Raw genomic sequence first — 20079 nt, forward strand, 5'->3', positions numbered from 1 at the left:
GCAAGGCAAGTACAGTAATTTACTCTCCCAAGCAGCAGCAGCGAGGCTTCTCTTTCCCCCGCGCTCTCCTGGAGCTGCCTCTTTTCTTTCCTTACCGCAGCGTTTCCTGGCTGCTCCCCCCTCCCCTCTCTCTCCTCCTCGCTCTGCTTGCCTTGCCCTGCCTGAGGGCGCCCTGAGGAGACTCCGCTCTCCTTTTTTGATCAGCTCTCCTTTTTGACCAGGCGAGGTGGAAAAGGCTCTTCCCGCCCCCTCGCCAGACTCCCTGCTCGGCTCGGCTCACTACCCAAGCGGCCAGTGGAGAGAGAGCCGCAATTACCGTAAAGCTCCTCTCCCTCCGCTTCGCCAAGCTGTCAAAGCCCCGGCAGCAGCGGCAACAGCAGCAGCAGGCGCAGCCAGACCCCCGCCAGCCAGCCCGCCCGCCCGCCCGCCCGGCTTCCTCTCCTTTTTTTGCCCGCGGCAGAAGGCTTCGCTCTCCCCCTTCCGCGACCTCCTCGCCAAGCCGTGGATTTTAGTAGGGGCAGAGAGCTGCTAGTGCGAGCGCGCCCCCTGCCCATGTTGCGCCCGGTGCGGCTGGCACCCCTGGCACCCCCCACGCTACGCCACTGCACAAAGGTATATGCATTTTGTACATTGAATGCACATTTTTGTGTGTACTTCTTGCACACCAAAACTACATCACAATATCTGGCTGGAGGTCGCAGTCAGGTCCACAAGCGAGTTTGGAATTGCTGTATTGGGTTGGCTCATTGTGAAACATGTGCCAAATAAATTCCTCCTCAGTTCCTAGTCTTCACAGAGATGTTCAAAGTGACTTATATGCTTGAATATGAAAGAGTCCTCTTTGCTCCAGGATTCCTTTATTGGTCCCCATTTCATAGAATCATAGAATCATAGAGTTGGAAGAGAGCACAAGGGCCATCGAGTCCAACCCCCTGCCAAGCAGGAAACTGTCCCCATTTAAAGTATTTCATTTTCAACACTTTTATCCTACTCCTTGCCAAAGGAACTTAGAGTAGCATACTTTTCCCCGCTTTTGCAGATTTCCTTGCAATAACCCTGTGAAGTAGGTCATGGCAACAGGCCCCAAATCACCCAGTGTCAAGAAATGCAATGAAGAAACAACAATAGAAAACTGCAGTTGGTAAAGAGCTTTAATTCTTGCTTTTCTTTCTTCTAGGTAGTTTTGTACTAGTCCTCCAACTGTGCTGACACAGATCTGATTCCTCCAGTTGCTAACCTTCCACCAGGGTCCCATTTGCACCAGCATCTTAGAAGCAAGAGCAAACCCAAAACTTCAAAGGTCAGTGGCTGGAGAGAAAGGAGTGCTCAATGCAAAAGCCTGTCCAGAGAAACTCTGGCTTGCAGAAGCATATTGATGACAAGTAAAACAAAGACACTAGCATCCTGAACGGCTGAGGTGGGTGGGGGATGGAGAGAGGAAAAGGAAAACTAAAAGGTGGCCTTTTCCTCTTATCATTCAGGAAAGAAAAGATGCTGTAAACATCCATTTATTGCCCCCCCCCTTGATATTTCAAATTTACAGGGAGTGAATTGAGTTTTCAGCATGCAGTCAAATAGCACTTAAAAAGAATTGCAAAGGAGGAAATAGATTTAGCAAATGTTTTCCTGTTGAGACTGAATGGGAAGCAACGTACTTTAACTTCATTTCTCTCTCCCACCTCCACCCCCATCACTTTTGTTTTAAACTCCTCTTTCGGGATGTTTTTGGCTGACTACTGTGGTATTGCTTCAGGGCTGGCCTTTGTCAAAAGCCAGCCGTTTTCTTTTGCTGCCCTGTAGCTTCTGATAGCCTGTTTATGTCTGCAACAGATCTCACAGCCTACAGTTCTGGTAGTGCCTTCCCACCTCCCCACCCCATCCCTTAAGAGTGCCAGCATCAAAATGGAAGTGGTGGAGCCTTCCTGCGAACTTTAACCTCTGCTAATACTTCTCGTTTTTACCCTTGATCTAAGTGGGTCCCTTTTTTTCATAGCGTAGCTGGCTGTTTTCTGTGCAGCTTTCATCAGACGTACATGAATGTCCTGGGAACTCGCTCCTTGAGGGCAAAGGTCAGTTTCCTCAGGGAAGCGTTTCATGAGAATACGGCCATGAAAACGGCACTCTTAGCTTTCCATCAACATTTTGAGTGGCAGAAGGTTCCCCTGAAGGTGTGAAGGCAGGGACCTTATAGGCAACTGAGCACGTTGTGAAGGGCCCAAGGCCTCAGAAAGACTCCTAAGCATTACAGATTCTTGAAACCAAACCTCTGTGCTGCATTACATTATTGTCAACTGCTCTACTGCTCTTTTCCAAAAAAAAAAAAAAAAAAAAAGAGGTGCTGGAACTCACCACAAACACCTCCCTGATTCTGTTAAAATGGCAATGGCACCCACCTGCGAGATGCCAGATCTGAGTTCCGGCAAGTTCCGGCTGAAAAACGCACTGGATTATTATCATTATCATTCATTTGTTCATTGCCTTTCACACGTGTCTCAAGGCAGAGTGCAGAATGTAATAAAACCAGACATCTGGTTGGCTGCTTTGAGTGAAGGATGCTGGCCATAGTTGCAGCTCTTATGGGTGGATTGTGAGTAGCTGACTGAAAAGGCAATTAAATTTTCAGTTGTTAGTCTGAAGTGGAGGAGTGCTTATAGTTCCTGTATTGTTACTGCTTTTTTTTACCTGATAATATTTGGAGGCATCTCTGTTTCCTCCGTAATTTGTGTTGTACTGTACTCTCCCAAGAACGAGACATTGTGTGTTTGCGTGTGGAGACAGCCTGTATGAAGCCTTCATCTTTAAAGTTTTACCTAGCTGAAAAAGTTTTCTGTGAGAAGAGATCCGTTGTCTAATCCTTTGCGCTGCTTTTGCTTCTGTTTTCGGCAACTGAATATGTACCAAATTCTATTTTTTTAACACTACTTCTCAGCTTCCTTCCTTGAAAAAACAACACAACTTAACCTATTCCCTTCTTTTCTTCACTCGTTGCTAACAGGTGCCTCTGAGGAAAGGCTCTCTTCTGGATTTAGGTGGTCTTCAGCTTGTTAGGCAAATACCGAAAAGCAGCACACAAGGAAAGGAAGCTTCACTAGACAGTGTCAAGAAAGGAAAATGAAGGTAATTGGCTCTGCTAGAATGACTGGTTTAAGAACAAAGCTATCCTGTAAATATTTATGTCGCTGTTGCTTAAAACAGTATGTCATTGTGGATAACTAGACAAAAATTGATATTCCTTTAGCACAAATGGTGATGTGTGGAAGTTCTGTTTTTCTTCATACATCAGTGCCACAGTTCTGAACACTCTTGAGTTACTGGGAATAAGTGTGATTAAATAATCTAACCCTAAGCAATGATCACTCCAAAGTGTCCTCACTTTGGAGTAACTATACATGGGGTTAAGTTGTACATGTGCTTCAATTTAACATGCCTTTAAGAATTCCAGTTCTTTAAAAGTGAATAATCCACAGAGGTCTTCCTAACCAGAAAAACTGAAGGCCTGGTTCATGCATTAGCATAGAAGGAATTTATTTTGCATTGATGCCTCTCCATGCAGTGGTTATAATGTCTATAATTGGCTTCCAATATGGATAGGCCAGATTGTGTGGTCTGGCTGTATATCACTGATTTCTGGTGTGGAAATTTTGCAATTGACCAGGTGGATTTTGCTTATTATGCATTGTGGAAGCCTTTTCAGTGGCAACCACACCACTAGGTTTAATGCAGGGATGTTGAACTTGTGGCACACTAGTAGTTCAACAACCCTCATCCTTCTTGACCCTTGGCCATGCTGGCTGGGGCTGATGGGAGTTGGAGTCCAACAGCAACTTGGGCCACAGATTCCTATTCAAGATGTAATGTACTGTATGATTTGGAATTGCTTTGTGTGTACAAAAAGTCAATAGTGTATACCTATCCAGGACCGGCCGCCCATTCTAGCTCTTAATGGGTTTGTTGCTCCCATGACCGATCTGATTCTCCATCTCAGAAATTCACCACCCAGTTTGTTTCTGTTTACAGTTCCAGAGAATAAACTCGGAGGCTTAAAGCGGTTGCCCAAAAGCAGCGGCACCACAGTTCCCAAACTGTTTTGAAGGCGCAGATTTGCCGCCTGTCGGCGTCATAATGGCAGCTGTTATGAGCTTGGGGAAGATCGCTGAAAATGGCACCGCACCATCTCAGAATGCCAAGTCCCCACCGAAACCTCTTGCTCCCAATCGGATTGGCAGGAGAAACCAGGTAAAGAATCAACACACTTAACTTTGATATAAATGAATGCCATTTCACATGAAGCCGTTTTGAGGGCACCGAGCGCGCTTATGCGCACACCCTTGGAGAAATTGGGCGGTATCCAATTCCCATTAGCATAAGGATTTCTGTTTGCATTGCAGGGCTTCTCCCTCTGTGCCCTCCCCAAATCTGCTCTGGGGGTTTGGTAGACATCCAGAACAAACATAGGGTGCACAGGGGAGAGGGAGTTCAAAATCCCATTGCTCACCCAGAAGTCCATGCGTTGGAAGCTCTTGGTTGGATACCACCCATTACGTCATGAACTAGTCTGAATGCTTTAATTTGCATGTGATCAGAGGCCAGTTCTCAGTATCATGAGCTGAAGAAAGGACGCATCAAATGGTCAAATGCAACTGTCAAGACATTCAATTTTTTAATTTAAAGACCTGCCACTGTGTTCTAAAGCCCATATCTTCTCTACGTGAACCAGAAACAACAGCCCACTAGTTTGTTGGAATTAAAATAACAAAAACGAATGCTGCAATTCTTACGAATCTTTTTAAAGAGTTTGTGGCAGGACCAAAATTCCTTGGGAACTGAGTGCAGCTTGGAAAAGCATGTGTTTCCCACCACTGACCTAAGGCTTGGGTATAACTTAACACAGGCTGGGATAGCTGGGACAGCAGGCTTGTTGGTTTTTGAATGTCTGGTGTAGATTTTTTTCAGTTTCATTGTTCTGTATGGGACAAGGACAATAAAGATTATCGTAACACTGGCTAACAAGAAATTTTTGACCCCAGAGATAATCAGATTGTTGGATACTCTGCAGTATAACTCACAGAACACCGTGTGTGTTTGCATACCCTATCAGGGGCTTCTTAGCTTGATTCCTTCAGGGAGGACAAAATTTTGCAGCTCAGCTTTGGAACAGGGTGGGTGGTGAAGACCCTACTGTACAGCTGGCTGCTGCAGAAGCATGAAGGGTGGGTGGGTTGGCTGTGTGTCGTTTTTTGCTTGGAGCCACTGACCTTTTAATTCCACCAGCCGTTTCACTGGGCGCTGGATCAAGGGAGAAAATGTGACGGGATTAAGAGAGATACTTGCGCTATAAAAATAAATAAATAAGGGAGGAAGGCCAAGAATGGCTTTCCCTGTAGGTCAGCACAGAAGTTAGCTACTAAGTAGGTTTTACTGTTCAAACCATCCTGTGATACCTAGACAGCATGCAGGCAAATGAGCCCCATTTTTTTTCCATGGGGGAGCTACCCGCCAAGGCTGTTGCAGGGTGGGTAAAGTGTTTTCACCATACAGCAGTCCGCTCTGTCTAATTGAAGGGAGTGGCAATTGCAAGATTGTGCATAGGAAATCTCTGGCATGGTGAGAGAAGTGGGAGCAGAGAGAGGAGAACTGTGGATTGTTTGCTTTCCGGCAATCAGTCTTAATGTGGTTGTTCTGGTACTATTGGTCATGTTGTGTGGATGTCTGATTATCGTCTTCCAAAGCAACTCCTCTATTCCGAACTTAAAAATGGAAAGTGTAATGGTGGTGGTCAACAAAAGAGGTTTAAAGAGTAGTATAAACACTGACAACTAGGAAACACTGGCCTGCGAGCACTCCAATTGGAGAACAGCCTTTACCAAAGGTGTCATAGACTTTGAAGACACTCGAACTCAGAACGCAAGGGAGAAACATGCTAAGAGGAAGGGACACTTGGCAATTCCACACCATAATCAACTTCCACCTTGGAACCAATGGCCCCACTGTGGAAGGACGTGTGGGTCCAGAATTGGCCTACACAGTCATTTACGGACTCATTGTTAAAACCGTGTTTATGAAAGACAGTCTTACTTGGCTACAAGTGATCGCCAAAGAAGAAAGAAGAAGAAGATTGGTCTTGATAGAAAAATGAAACCATTTTTTTAAGAAGCTGTGTGCCTTGGAAATACCAAGCAAAAGAGATGTCGGTGGCCTTTTAGGAACTGCGTATACAGTCTTTGGGTGGGCACTTCCATAGAATGTAGAACCAGATGAATTCCTGCCCCAAATATAGTAGGATTTTGGATTATTTGGGAGCCGCCTTTGACTATTCTTCTGGCCAATTGACAGTAAAACATTTAGTCTTTAGCTCTTAAAAATCCACCATATGTTGCATCACCTTTTTGTGGAAATAACTTTTTGGTCAAGGTTTCATTAGCCATTTTAATTTCTAGTTCCTTCATTAAGTGTGTGTTGTGACAGACGACTTAGTTTCTGGTTAGGATTATATCCTGTTGAAAATCACAACATGTTTCCTCCCCTCCTTTAATCTGTGTCACGAAATGGGGGCTCTTTTGACGCTTTCTACAAAAGGGAAAGTAGAGTAACGTAACACAGAATGCCTAGAGAGATGTTTGCTGCTAGCGGAGGAGTGTCGGGTCACTTTAATAAAGTCAGAGTTGTTATCAAATTAGCTGGTACTTTTGTCTCTTAACTTGGGGAAGTACTCTTCCGTCATCGCAGAGCTGCATGTTAAAATTCTCTAGCCCAAGCTGGGGAAGTTATGCTAAACTGTTTGTACTTGAGACTGGGTCAAACAAATCCTCTTCCTTGGACTGCTGCTCTCTTGTCTGGTTCACTGCTATTATGGTATGCAACCTGGACCCTGAGTGAGTGCTAGGAAGAGGTTTTTTGGGGTTGGGTTAATATTAAATCTGAAGGCTTGCACTAATCAACTCTGGCAGTGCCACACTGTGCATGTTGCTCTTTGCTTTCAAGGTGAGAAGTAATCGCCCTTTGTTGATTGGCCGATTTCAAAGGGGGCCATTGTCGAAAGCAAGGCTTCGAAACAATAGCATTGCATTGAGAGATAGCTAGCTCCTTCCTCCAGCACGGAGAACCGTAGCCTGATTTCAGAGAAAAGCCCTGGGGATTAAGCATTGAAATGGTCAGCACAGCTGCAAGGATTTTCCTCCCAATATTGTTTGTGCTCTCGGCTCTGAGACAACATTTAACAGGGCTGCAGTAAAATTGGATCTGAAGGCTGTTCCTATAAACTAACACGAAAGGTCCTTGGGAGGTGCTGTGTGCAGGGTGCACATGAGTGTTTGGATGGGAACATGTGCACGCACATAGGTATCATCATAATAATGTGTACGCACATATGTATCATCATAATAATGGCAGTCAGGGGGAGGTGGGTGTCTCCTGTTTCAGACCCTTGAAATTCGTTAGGCAGCAGGGTTCAAGGCCACCGAAAAGAAATTGCTTTACCCGATGATCTTTAAGCTTCAGGGGACACGCAGCTAGAGGAAATGGCAAAGGCTGGAAATATAAGTGGATTGAAGGAGGGGTGAGGAATCTTAATACCCATGCCCATAGTGGGTGGAGTCAGAGGTGAAAGGTGGGCGGAGCAGCTGTTGAGATACTACTACTGCACAGTAGGCTGATCCTCTCACAGATGAAAGGAGCTGATTTACAGCCACCCTTTTACTGATTGGCAGTGATTTTCTTTGAAAAGAGTAATTTAAAAAACCCTGATACGTGAAAATAGCTTAATGCAAAACAAGATAGATGGAAATAGTTGGATGCATTTGTATATCTGAGTGTTACGGAATCTCATAGGAACAATGCAATGAGTCCAAATGGTCTCCGGGAGAGAACCCGGGCCCCAAGCAACAACCACATCAGAAAACTTAAGAGTTTTGTGATAACCTGTTAAATAGCAAATTTGTTATGGCACGAGCTTCAGTTCTTCATCAGATGCATTAAATGCTATCCTGAGCGGACATGTCTCTCTATATGCATGGTTGGAGAGGGAACAGCCTTCTCCAACATAATACCCACCAAATGTTGTTGACTCTCATCATCTCTGGCCATTACTTCTGCTGGCTGATGCTGATGGGAGTTGTAGTCCAAAACATATGCGCATAACATGCCTTTGTGCTGCTTGTGTGTCATTTCTGTGTCAAGATAATGCCAACTCGGAGTCTAAATTAATCCCCTTAGGGTGAAACTTACTCCTGAGATCCAATGGGCCCTGATAGCCCATTGAGATAGCAGATAGCTTTTGCACATGTGACTGGACTACAACTTCCATCATCCCTAATGGCTGTCAATGTTGGCTGGGCCTGATGGGACTTGTACTTCGAGAACACCATATTGGCTGTCCTTGATGTAGGTTAATGTTGTGGGGACCAGACGCTTTTCCGTTATCAAATCTTATTTTCTCTGTTAAACTAGTCATTTTGAAATTGGTAATAATTGCTAGGAATTCAAAGGGGATATTTGGACCCCAATAACAGGTTGATAGGGAAGAAAAAGAGGATGATGAAGGCAGCTGGGTACCTGCCTTGCTATATATAACATATGATGCAACTCTTAGACTTTCAGTGACTCTTGAAGCTTAAGCACCGGTTCAGCCTTGTCTTCAGAATGGAAATGATGTCCTTGTTCGTAATGGAGTAACGAAAGGAGAGTAGAGTTAGTAGGGAGGCAGGATTCTTTCGAAACAGGAGTGTTTGAACTTTACTGATAAGGCAGCCTTGTGTTTAGCAATCACCAGGTTCCTGTAGGCGACCAGGAGTTCTGTGCAAGTTGAGGAATCCAGGAATATCCTGCGCTCAACCAGTCTGCCTGCCTTGCCTTTCTTTTCCTTTTGCTAGCTTGCCATGATGCTCGTAGTCTGTGTTCCCCTTCCTTGTACTGCCAGCAAGGAAACAAACAAACACAGGTTACTAGCTGCTTGGCTGGCCAGTAGCTTTTATGGGCTTATCTGCAAGCCTGCAACAAAGTGTGGGAAAAGGTGCCCCGTTCTGTGGAATTGGGGGGGGGGGGGAATCATGCTGCCTGTTTTAAAACAATTGGGCAAGAGAAGACTTAGTTCAAGCCAAAAGTTCCCATTTTGTCCTTGGTTGGAAAGGCTGGTGTCTGAGTCAGCCTCTCAAGGGCATCTTTAAAAAAGAAAACACAGGGTGTTCCTCTCTTACATGCGAGTAGATTCATTTTACTTTCTGATTGCAGCAGCTCTAAGGAAAGTGTCAATCATGCCTACATCCAGCCTCTTTATTTGAATGCAGATGTCACTCTTGCTCACCCTACCACCCAAAGGGCACGGTGAGCTTATTTAGGATTTCCTTGCAGCTTTCAACAGTGAGACTAGATCTCCTTCCAAGGGAGGGAAACTTGGGATACTCCAGGAAATGGGGCTTATTGCCAAGTGGGTGTGGCTCGTACTTGGGGCTACATGTGAAGACGATATTGGAATGGCTAGTGCTGAGGGTGGAAGCCTACTGCTTTGTCATAGAGGTGTGATGCAAAGCCTACACTTACGCCAGGGGTGTGTGGGCGATTTGTTCTCATGAAGCATCCTGTGGGCAACTTTTAAAAGAAAAGAAAGGGGGAAGATCTCTTCTGTTAGCACAGACATCCTGGCCAAGTTGTAGCTGGGGAAGTTTCAAACTGGCCAACCTTTCAGCTAGCTAAGGGAATTTATTTCTTCCTTGTACTATGTTGTAATTTTCTCTCTCCATCCCCCCCCAACTCCTTATTTTTAGCTGTCCCTATTTTTTAATTTTTTTAGTTCATAGCATTTCCTTTCCCCTTGTACAGTAGTGCCCTGCAAGACGAATGCCTCGCAAGACGAAAAACTCGCTAGACGAAAGGGTTTTTCGGTTTTGCGTTGCTTCGCTAGACGAATTTCCCTATGGGCTTGCTTCGCAAGACGAAAACGTCTTGCGCTTTTTTCTTAAAGCCTCTTGAAGAGGCGCAGTTGCAGCAGACTGTGCTTCGCAACACGAAAAGACTCGTGGAACGAATTATTTTCGTCTTGCGAGGCACCACTGTAGTCCCCCCTCCAGCAATGTGAGGGATTATCGGAAGCTTATTGGAGGATCAAGAATGTTTGACAAGGTCATTTGAATTAAGAGAGAGAGCCAATCTCTCATCATTGCGCTTCCCTGCAGTGCACAATTGCAGGGGAATGTTGGGTGCGTTGTATGTGTGAGGGCGGCAGCTGCCAGCACCCTGTATGGATTGAGTACCCTTTGCAGTGGAGTGCGGCACACAAATTAAAGCAAAAATCAGTTTGTCCTGTGCAGAAAGGAAACCTTGAAACCACCCCTGCACCTAATTCATAGCCATATATCCAGGTGCAAAGGGACCTGTGGTCCTCCGGTGGAGGAGAGGAGGAGCATAAAGAGAGAAAAGGGGTGTCTCTGCTCGGTGGGGGAGCTTCCTCACCTCTACCTTACGTTTTTGAGGTGGAGAAACCAAGGTGTTCCATGTTACTTGTTCAGATGCCATCTGGTGCAGTTCCAAGACAGGGCATTATGCATGTGTAGTGAAAGTGCATAGGGAGAGAGGAAGTTTTCCTCACTCTCTCAGAGAGCCAGTGTGGTGTAGTGGTTAAGAGCGGTAGTCTCGTAATCTGGGGAACCGGGTTCGTGTCTCCGCTCCTCCACATGCAGCTGCTGGGTGACCTTGGGCCAGCCACACTTCTTTGAAGTCTCTCAGCCCCACTCACCTCACAGAGTGTTTGTTGTGGGGGAGGAAGGGAAAGGAGAATATTAGCCACTTTGAGACTCCTTAAAGGGAGTGAAAGGCAGGATATCAAATCCAAACTCCTCCTCCTCCTCTTCTTCTTCTTCTTCTTTTTCTACTATAATGAAGCTAAATGGTTGTAGATTATAGGATAGGCAAAAGGAAGCACATACTTCAAGCAGCACATTGCATGGAACTCTCTCCCTCAAGATACGGTAATAATGGGCAACCATAATGGCCAACCGGTTTGGATGGCTTAGAAAGGACTTTAAATAAATTCATGGAGGGTAAAGTTTATCGGTGGCTGTTTTACTAGCCATGAAGGCTGTGGGCTATTTCAAGGATCATACCCCTGAGTGCTACTCCCTAAACAACAACTGTTGGAGGTGTGCATTGCCGTCATGTCTTAGCTTTTAGGTTTCCCCAAAAGCCATCTGGTCATCCACTGGGTTGGATTGGGTAGACCTTTGGCTGGGTAGACCTAATGCCTGACGCAGGAGTAGGTTCTTGCCAGCACCCTGCACCACACTCAATTTCACTGACTCAGACTGTGATTTCAAATTTCTTTTTCTAAAAAGGGTCTCATTTAGAATAATTTCCTATGTAAATTTATGTTTTGCTGCTGCATGTACATTCTCTGCATGAATGCGCGGGGGATAAAAACCTCAAGTCTGTAAATTTTTAATTACTTTTGAAACGCGTGTTATGATTGATTTCTTATTAAAAAAATATTTTGTATGCAGGAAACAAAAGATGACAAGTCTTCCTATACCTGCCCTCTTTGTGAAAAGATTTGCACTTCTCAGCATCAGTTGACAATGCATATTCGTCAGGTAAGCCGGTGACTTTTAAAAAACTTTTTAAAAAACCATTGAAAGTGTCTTCCTTGGAGACAAACAGCTATCAGTACAATAAAATACACAGACATTGTAGTAGGCTATCAGCTTGTTTCCTTGTGCTTTCTTCCCTCGCTCCCTCAACTGTACTTTTGCATTTATTGCCCTTCCCATATTTTTTTTCCTGCCACTTCTTAAGGTTCCCTTCCCCCTCTAGTAGTAAAGTAAAATAATCAGAGGTTTTACAAAGCTACTCTGCCATGGAAGAAATGGTCTGTAGTTTCAGCATAAGCCTTTCAGGTCCCAAGCTACTTTAGCCAATATGTTGCTTTTCACAGTTTGGATATGGCATACCTATACCTCCCTGACTCACCCCATTTCTGCCAGTGTCTAGGGGGTTTTCAGGTGACATAAGCATCGTTTGCCTATGTACCTTGTTTCTCCAGCAGCAGAGATGCACCTAGGTCATGTGCTAAAAAGCCCCTCTGCCAACTTTTCGGGGAGTATGGAATTGCACCCTTACCCAGATATGCCGTGCTAATTTTTTTAAAAAATATATCATTATAAATTTAAAATAAATACATTTATGAAAAACCAGACGTACATACAAGTAAACAAACAAACAAATAACAGAAAAATCAAACAAACCACCACACTATAAGATATAAGAAGATTAATATAATTATCATATATATTCCTGGTATTGAACACAATTATAAAATTTATAGAAAATAAGTTTAAAACTGACTTCCATTTAATCTCACTGTACTTTGTCTATCCATTACTTTATATACCGCACAGTTACATATTTCTTATATAATTTCTTTTTATCTCCCTACAAACTTATTTTCATAGTCTAATTCTGCCAAGATGTTTCCTTTTATTCCATAGTTTTCTAAATATTCTTTAAAGATTCTCCTAGCCTTATAGACTTTTTGTTTTGGTTGGCCTCTTACTCTTCCTGTCGCTTTCGCTAGCTACAGATATGCCATGCTAATTTTAAATGCATTGCATTAAACCTTCTTAGATGATGATGATGATGATGATGGTTGCAGTTGACTGACATGTCCTTGAAGCTGCACAGGAAGAACTCAAAAACCAACAATCTGTTGCTTTCTTTAGCATAACACGGACACTGGAGGGACAGACCATTCCTGCAGCATCTGTGGAAAATCTCTGAGCTCCGCAAGCTCCCTCGACCGCCACATGCTAGTCCATTCTGGCGAAAGGCCTTACAAATGTTCGGTGTGTGACCAGTCCTTCACCACCAATGGAAACATGCACAGGTGAGAGCTGGAAATGAGGTGACAGTGTGGGAAAAGGTTGATAAATGTGAGAGCGTGTGTTGGTGACCGTTTACTGCATGCCATGTTGCACCTGAGGGCTGCAACCCAAAGAATCCCTTCCTTCCGGCATCTGTAGCCTCCTTCCAGCAGCTCCTTGCATTTGTCCCTTAGAATCATAGTCGTATAATCATAGAGTTGGAAGGGCTATCTAGTCCAACCCCCTGCAATGCAGGAATGGACAGTGTGTTTGGTGGTGGAGATTTGAAAACCCTGCATACATCTGTTTGTGATGCCCATGGATCGTGGCGCTTTTCTCCAACAAGTTTCCTAGTACCAATAATTTACTAATACTCAACGAGGTTCTTGTCATTTTTGGAACCTAGCTAAAAATACAGTCATACCTTGGTTCGCAAATGCCTTGCGAGTCAAACGTTTTGGGTCCCGAATGCCGCAAACCCGGAAGTGAGTGTTTGCGAACGTTCTTTGGAACCCGAACGTCCGATGCAACTTCCGCGGCTTCCAGTTGGCTACAGGAGCTTCCTGCAGCCATTCGGAAGCCGTGCCTTGGTTTCCGAACGTTTTGGAAGTCAAACGGACTTCTGGAACAGATTTTGTTCGACTTCTGATGTACCACAGCAGTAAAATACTGCCCCTCTAAAGCCATCCCTAATTTGCACTTGATTTGTATGTTGCATCATATACTTCAGTTCCTGAAATGTGTTGCTGCTAAATGACAAATACTTCTTTCTAAAACGGGCAGTTTTATAAGACTTCAGTCCTATGCATGTACTTGTGGAGTGGGGGGGGGGGAGTAAATACCAGTGAACTATGGTGGGGCTTCACTTCCAAGTAAGCACATGTAGTTAATAAGCCTACACAAAAGAGAATCCACAGGAATTGTGAAGGGTGTAAGAGCTGGTAAGGGACGTGGGTGGCGCTGTGGGTAAAAGCCTCAGTGCCTAGGGCTTGCCGATCGAAAGGTCGGCGGTTCGAATCCCCGCAGCGGGGTGCGCTCCCGTTGCTCGGTCCCAGCGCCTGCCAACCTAGCAGTTCGAAAGCACCCCCGGGTGCAAGTAGATAAATAGGGACCGCTTTCTAGCAGGAAGGTAAACGGCGTTTCCGTGTGCGGCTCTGGCTCGCCAGAGCAGCTTCGTCATGCTGGCCACGTGACCCGGAAGTGTCTCCGGACAGTGCTGGCTCCCGGCCTCTTGAGTGAGATGGGCGCACAACCCCAGAGTCTGGCAAGACTGGCCCGTACGGGCAGGGGTACCTTTACCTTTACCTTTAATGGATGTTTCCTGTCAAGGCCCAACTTGGCATCATGTGAAAGATCCATGTTGGACTCTTCAGAATCTATTGTCGGTTTTGTTCCTGATGCTTTCTTGGATTGGTAAAACTGGCACTGTCCCCCCCCCCCCCGCCCCACCCCTCCATGGCTGATAGCAAGGTTTGCAGGTGAGTGGGATTTCAATAGGGAACTAGAGCAGAGAGAAGTTGTTAACACCTCTTGCATCACAGCTGTAATACACATAAGGTTTGGTACTCTGTGCAACAACGAGCAGTATGAAATGAGATAGGGATCTTTGTAAAGCAATTGCTAATCACAGAGTGGTTTGTATTAACTTCGTGTCTCTAGGCAGATCTTCAGATGTGAGCTTTAAAGCACAAATTTCTAGAGAGGCAAGCCCAGAGGGGAGGGTGATTTCCCTGCCACCCACCCCCTCAAGTGTTTTATAGGACGCTCTGTTTCCCAGGATGATCATACTCTATGCTAAAGAGCCGAGATGCATTCCCAGTGATGCAAAATGAAATGCCTGCAGATGCAGCTTGAAACATAGGCAGGTGCTTTATTTGCGCACAAGAATTCTCAATTACTTTTTTATTTTGAATTAGATGCTTTTGGGGGCGCCAGGTAGAGAGGTGCAATGCCAAAATGAGGGAGAGACAGATAAGTGAGCAGCAGATGACCTTTTTCAGGCTGATGGCCATGTACTTTCATCGGGAGCCTTTTAGGTGCCATGAGCTGCTAGTTTGCACAGCCAAATGCAACATTGCAAAGCAATGAATGTGATTCTTTTGTACAGTGGGCAAGCCCTTTATCCTCCCCACCCCTCACACAACCCTTTTCATCTTCTATCCAGGCAAGGAAGAGGCCGTATTACAGTTCAGGTGACACATTTAAGCCAGGCAATGTCACTCAAGGAGGAGAGTGTGGGGCAGAGTTGATCAGAAGCACAGTTTGAGGAGCGGGGTCAGCCCTGAGGAGGGTGCGTGGCCTTCAGAGGAACACTGAGGGCCAGGCGTAGAAGGCTGGAGGCCCCTGGGACTGAGATGTCTTCCCACCAACTCTAGTAGTACTTCTCTTTATGAAGGAAGCGCACAGAATTTGACATAATCAAATGCATTCTTCTAGCAAGCTCTCAGATATGTCTACTCACCATATAGCCTCCTGGCATCTTGGTTTCTTAAGAACGTCCAGTCAGATGCCTTCAGGAAACCTTCTGGCAAGGTGCTAAGGTAGCAGTGTGTCCCTGCTTAACATTCAGAGGTGTGCTTCTCTTGCACTTGGAGGTTATCTTTAGCTGTCCTTGGCTAATGACTTTTGCTTTTCCGACTCCATGAATTTGTCTAGTCCGGCCTCCTTCATCCAGGTGCTTCCAAGAATACAATTCCTACCATCCTTGACCATGGACCATGCTGGCTAGGGCTAAGGGGAGCTACAGCTCAACAACACAAGAGAGCCTGGCAAGGGAAAGCTGGTTTAATCTTTCCTAAAGCCACAATGATAGTGGATGTTGCTGTGCTGTATAGTCGTTCAAGGAGCAAACCACGGTGTTGGTATTCCATCGCTCTCCTTAATACTTTTCCATACACTGACCCTGCAAAATACTGTCAGGTTGACCATGCATCTTCATAGCTCTTTCCTATCTTTCAGTTTAATGTTATGGAGAAGCCCAATATAAGAGAGAGCCAGCAATGATGTGTTTGCAGAACCACTTCGGCGAGCTGTGCTCCTCGGGAGACAATGAGCATAGAATTTATGTTGACACCACTTGCCATATCTTTCTGCTCTGCAGGGCTGCCCATTCAGATTTGCTGAGATGTGTGCCTTAGGTAGGATCTTGGTAAAATGGTCACTGCCTTGCTCCAATGCACCTAGCTACTTTGTCCTAGCTCTTTGCACAAACCAAGCACTTTTTATCCCAACACCCTGCGCTGCTGCTTCCTCGATCACATGGGCAGAATCCTGCAGCTTCAGTTATCTGACACGTGCTCACTCCTGATCAGAGAAACAAGAAGAACGTAGCTCATCTCCCATGCAGCTTTCCCAAGACACATGTTGCCAACTCCCTAGAGACTATATATGAGAAAGAGAAGAGGCCCAGAGAGGAGGAGATGTCTTAACTGCTTCCCTAAATGCCTTACCTTGTGCAATCCTTGTGCTATTCTTTTTTTAAAAAAACAACAGATTTGCTGAGGCTTAGTGTGAAAGTTCCAAATAAGCTATTGAAATCCCCCCCCAATTCCTTGCCCATTTAAAACTTGAGACGCCTGTGGAATTCTGGTCAGGTCCAGAGGGCAGCGCTGGAGGTGCTCACATGCTCCATTGATAAAAGTAAATACGAACTTAATACGTGCAGGTTTGCAGTTTCCTTCTTGAATCAAAAACCGGTGCCAGAAGACATCCCATTCCCTTGAGAAAACAGTGAGCTTATCCTGAATCAAGCAAAGGTGGGGCTCTTTGGGCTGAAATGTTTCAAGTTGCTGCGCTTGAGTCATATCTGCAAGGGCATGCTTTGTGCCACGCATGTTAATAACATGCCTAGATTTCTTTTCGAAGAAAAGAAAAACCCATTCCAAATTGCAGTTCCTTCAACCATAACTTCCCCAACTTACTTTCCATGCAGTTGTTCCTTGTTGCCCTATCCTAGTTGCATCTCGCGGCATTGTCCCAAAATACAATGTGTGTTTCAAGCACAACAGCTTGGCTATTAATTCCATCTTCTTGGAGACTTTGCTTGCAAGGTAACAGGCCGCAGGAGAGAAGGCATTGACATCGATTAATGATGCATTAACTTCTATTAACAAGGCAGGTTTGCAAAGTGAGGGCCTTCTGGGGTTGGTAGCTCTCCGCCAGGGTGAAACGTGTGTACCTTGGACAAAACCACATCTATCATTCCATCACCCCCACCTTCATCATGCTTAAGTGGTTAAGGTAGATCCCCCTTTTCCTCCAGCGCTGTAGACTTTTTGCTTTTTAAAATTCTAATTCTCTAAAATAAGAGTATTAATAAGATGAGCTAAGATGAACTAAGTAGGGGGGTGGGATTGGATTTCCCATACTCTTATAGTCCAATGGTACCAATTACCTTGGGTCTGTTCCTCACTAGAGGTCTTTAGCGAGAGGCTCCGTTGGAGATGCTCTAGCTCTAGATTGCCTGCATCATTCAAGGGCTTGGGTTAGGTGGCTTTCAATTCTGATGCTTCTCTGAACCTGCAAACTCAAACGATCACATTTAAGAGGCAGGGGTCTTTCTTTTCTTTTTACACAAAAAGATAGACAAAGTTCCAGTCTTTTGTACATGGTACATCTTCTGAACTTTTCCTTCCTATGCCTAATCCTCATAAAAGGCAAACTGGTTTAGACACGATCTCGCTGATAGCATCTTCCTGAAGTGCCTGTTTGTTTTCTCACCTGGATGGTCTAGTTTCTGTTGTCAGCCTTAAAGATAAAGCGGCAAAGGGCACACGGAAGTTTTCCTGCCCAAACCTCTTCGTAATGAAACGGGAGTGTGATTTCAGTGGGGCTTGCGCCGGAGAACATGGATTCCTCCCGTGAGCTTCTCTCGAATTGCTCATAGCTTCTGCCCGTTTGTTGTCACCCTTGGGTCTAAATTTCCCTTTTGTGCCAATTCTGCAGGACAGAGCTTGAACAGAGTGTCCTTTAACAAGCTGCCCTACTTATTTTGGACTGGACTCTTTCATCACACTGCACCTTGCGTTTTAACATCCCTTTAAGTACCTGTTTACCAACACAGCTTATTAAATAAATGGCCGGCGTCCTAGCTGCATGGTGTTTTCTACAGATGACGGCTGACTCCAGCTCCTATCAGCCTCAGCCAGCATGACCTGTGGTTAGAACTTGGGAGCTGTAGTTCTATATCTGGAGGGTCACAGGTTCCCCACCACTGCCTTAGCCATTAGGCTGGCGTAGCAGCAGTCATTGGCTCTTCTGTGCAGAAGTGCTGAGCCATGAATTCGGGAGGGGGGGGGAGTAATAGTGCAGAAGAAATTACCCCCAGCATTGCATATTGATGGCTTTGGAAGCAGCCCTCATCCCTAGAGCCTGGCACAAGTCTGTTCCAGCATACAGTGGTACCTTGGGTTACATACGCTTCAGGTTACAGACTCTGCTAACCCAGAAATATTACCTCAGGTTAAGAACTTTGCTTCAGGATGATAACAGAAATCGTGCAGCGGCGGCACAGTGGCAGCAGGAGGCCCCATTAGTTAAAGTGGTGCTTCAGGTTAAGAACAGATCTCCAGAACGAATTAAATTCTTAACCCAAGGTACCACTGTATTAGAGTTGCAAGAGAAGGGGGCGATTGACTGCAGGTTCTGTCACATGATGTGGAGCAGGGTTTTGTGGCTCATCCACACTTGCTCACTAGAATGTGGCCTGTGGACTGACCTTTGCATGTTGAGAAATCAGGCTCATAGATTTCCTCAGATTGCATGGTGTAAGACTGCATAGCTCAGTAGCAGGGGACATGTTTGCATCCTGCAGTTCCCAACTCCAATCCCAGGCTCAGCTCCTGTTCAGAAAAGAACCAAGTGGTGGCAAGGTGATGGGAAAGACTGCTGGCTGAGACCCCGGAGACCTGCTGCCAGTCAGAATGCAAGACGCCAAACTAGATAGGCAATTAGTTCAACCTGAGATAAGATAACTTCTGCCAGTATTCTTCTGGGTTATATTAGATTTTGAAGGGGGGGGGGGACGACGACGACGACAACCTGTGCTCACTTTTAAAACTCTTCACACTGGTGAGATGGGTACTATAATGTGATTTCTTTCCTTGTGGGGATTGATCTTTGGTCACCTCTGCTTGCACCATAACAACGTAATCTGCAGAAGCTTTGTTTTCCAAACCATTCTATTCATACCTGCATTTTTGAATATCTGCATATGTTATGCTTTGAGTCTCCTAAAGTAATTTCAGAGGCAGCAGAAATAAATACGGTTTTGGTGTCCAAATTAGTGCATTTAAACCAAACAGAGCACATGAGCTGCCACAAAGCAAGCTTGTGCTGCTCTCAGGCATGAGAATCCTAAGAATGTCAGTTTACAACGATCAAGGTTGTGGAGATAAGCCTGGAGGCCTGGTAGTGATTCTTGATGAAAACTCAGCACACTAGTAAAAAAATGCCCACTCCCAAGACAGGACCAGTGTCAATCTGTTCCAAATTCCAAGATCCTTTTGTTGCCCGTAGTCTTGCAAAAAAAAGGTCACTTTTTAAAAGTTCACTTTCGCTTGTGGCTCCTCCTCTTCTTCCATCACATTTGCAATGAACAATATATTCTTATCTATAAATTGTTAATCGGCCATTCCTTCATATCCATGACATGCACACAATTGCTCTCCATTTTTGTTAATTATGTGCAATGAAAATATGCAACGTGACTGTACCTCTAAACTTGGTTGTGTGGCATGTTCGTTTTTAAGAAGTTCTATATTGTTTTGCTGCTTTCTGTGTAAAGTTAGCTGTTTTCAAACTTGGAGCTCCTTTGTCAGAAGGATAGCGCCAAAAAGCAAAGGAAGCAAAAGAGAGAGGCAGCGTCTCAAAATCATGCTGGCAAATTGATCTGTAATAATAGTCCTAATATTTTTTTTAAAAAGTAAAATGCCCAAGAAGCATAGCTGTCAACTTTTCCCTTTTCTTATGAGGAATCCTATTCGGAAGAAGGGAATTTCCCTTTAAAAAAGGGAAACATTGACAGCTGTGCCAAGAAGTTGCAGTTTATGGCTCACTTTTTCGGAGGCAGACGAAAAGTGTTCTTTTGTCAAGGCAACGCATCTGCAAAAAGTATTTGTCAGTAGCGTTTTGAGGTTTTGCCGTCCCTTTCCTGTTGCTTGGTGCCTCCTTCATGTCTCCTTTCCCCCCAAGCACATTGCTCAAATAGCAAGGCTTGTTAATTTTCTTTCTGTGACTT

General features: G+C 45.0%; 1 protein-coding gene and 1 long non-coding RNA gene across 29 annotated transcripts in view; one reads left to right on the top strand and one right to left on the bottom strand.

Moving 5' to 3' along the window:
• RREB1 (ras responsive element binding protein 1) overlaps positions 1–20079 on the top strand; it is a 131702-nt gene that overhangs the window by 72132 nt on the left and 39491 nt on the right. For 21 of the 28 annotated variants that reach the window (XM_083519012.1, XM_083519003.1, XM_083519008.1 and 18 more), the window contains 5 exons: positions 1178–1300; positions 2996–3117; positions 4018–4236; positions 11487–11576; positions 12702–12865. In XM_083519012.1, the coding sequence (XP_083375138.1) occupies positions 4123–4236; positions 11487–11576; positions 12702–12865 (368 nt within the window). In that variant the 5' untranslated portion in view covers positions 1178–1300; positions 2996–3117; positions 4018–4122. Of the gene's footprint in view, positions 1–1177; positions 1301–2004; positions 2070–2995; positions 3118–4017; positions 4237–11486; positions 11577–12701; positions 12866–20079 lie in introns of those variants that run through there. The other 7 variants (XM_083518998.1, XM_083519009.1, XM_083518994.1 and 4 more) reach the window with 2 other exon arrangements.
• The window catches only part of LOC310714469, a 165033-nt gene continuing 158738 nt past the window's right edge, over positions 13785–20079 (bottom strand). Inside the window, exon 2 of the long non-coding RNA XR_014529811.1 lies at positions 13785–14163. This is a non-coding gene — a long non-coding RNA (uncharacterized lncRNA). The remainder of the gene's footprint in view (positions 14164–20079) is intronic.

Source organism: Podarcis liolepis (assembly GCF_965112155.1).
Source record: "Podarcis liolepis genome assembly, chromosome: 8".
Taxonomy (NCBI): domain Eukaryota; kingdom Metazoa; phylum Chordata; class Lepidosauria; order Squamata; family Lacertidae; genus Podarcis; species Podarcis liolepis.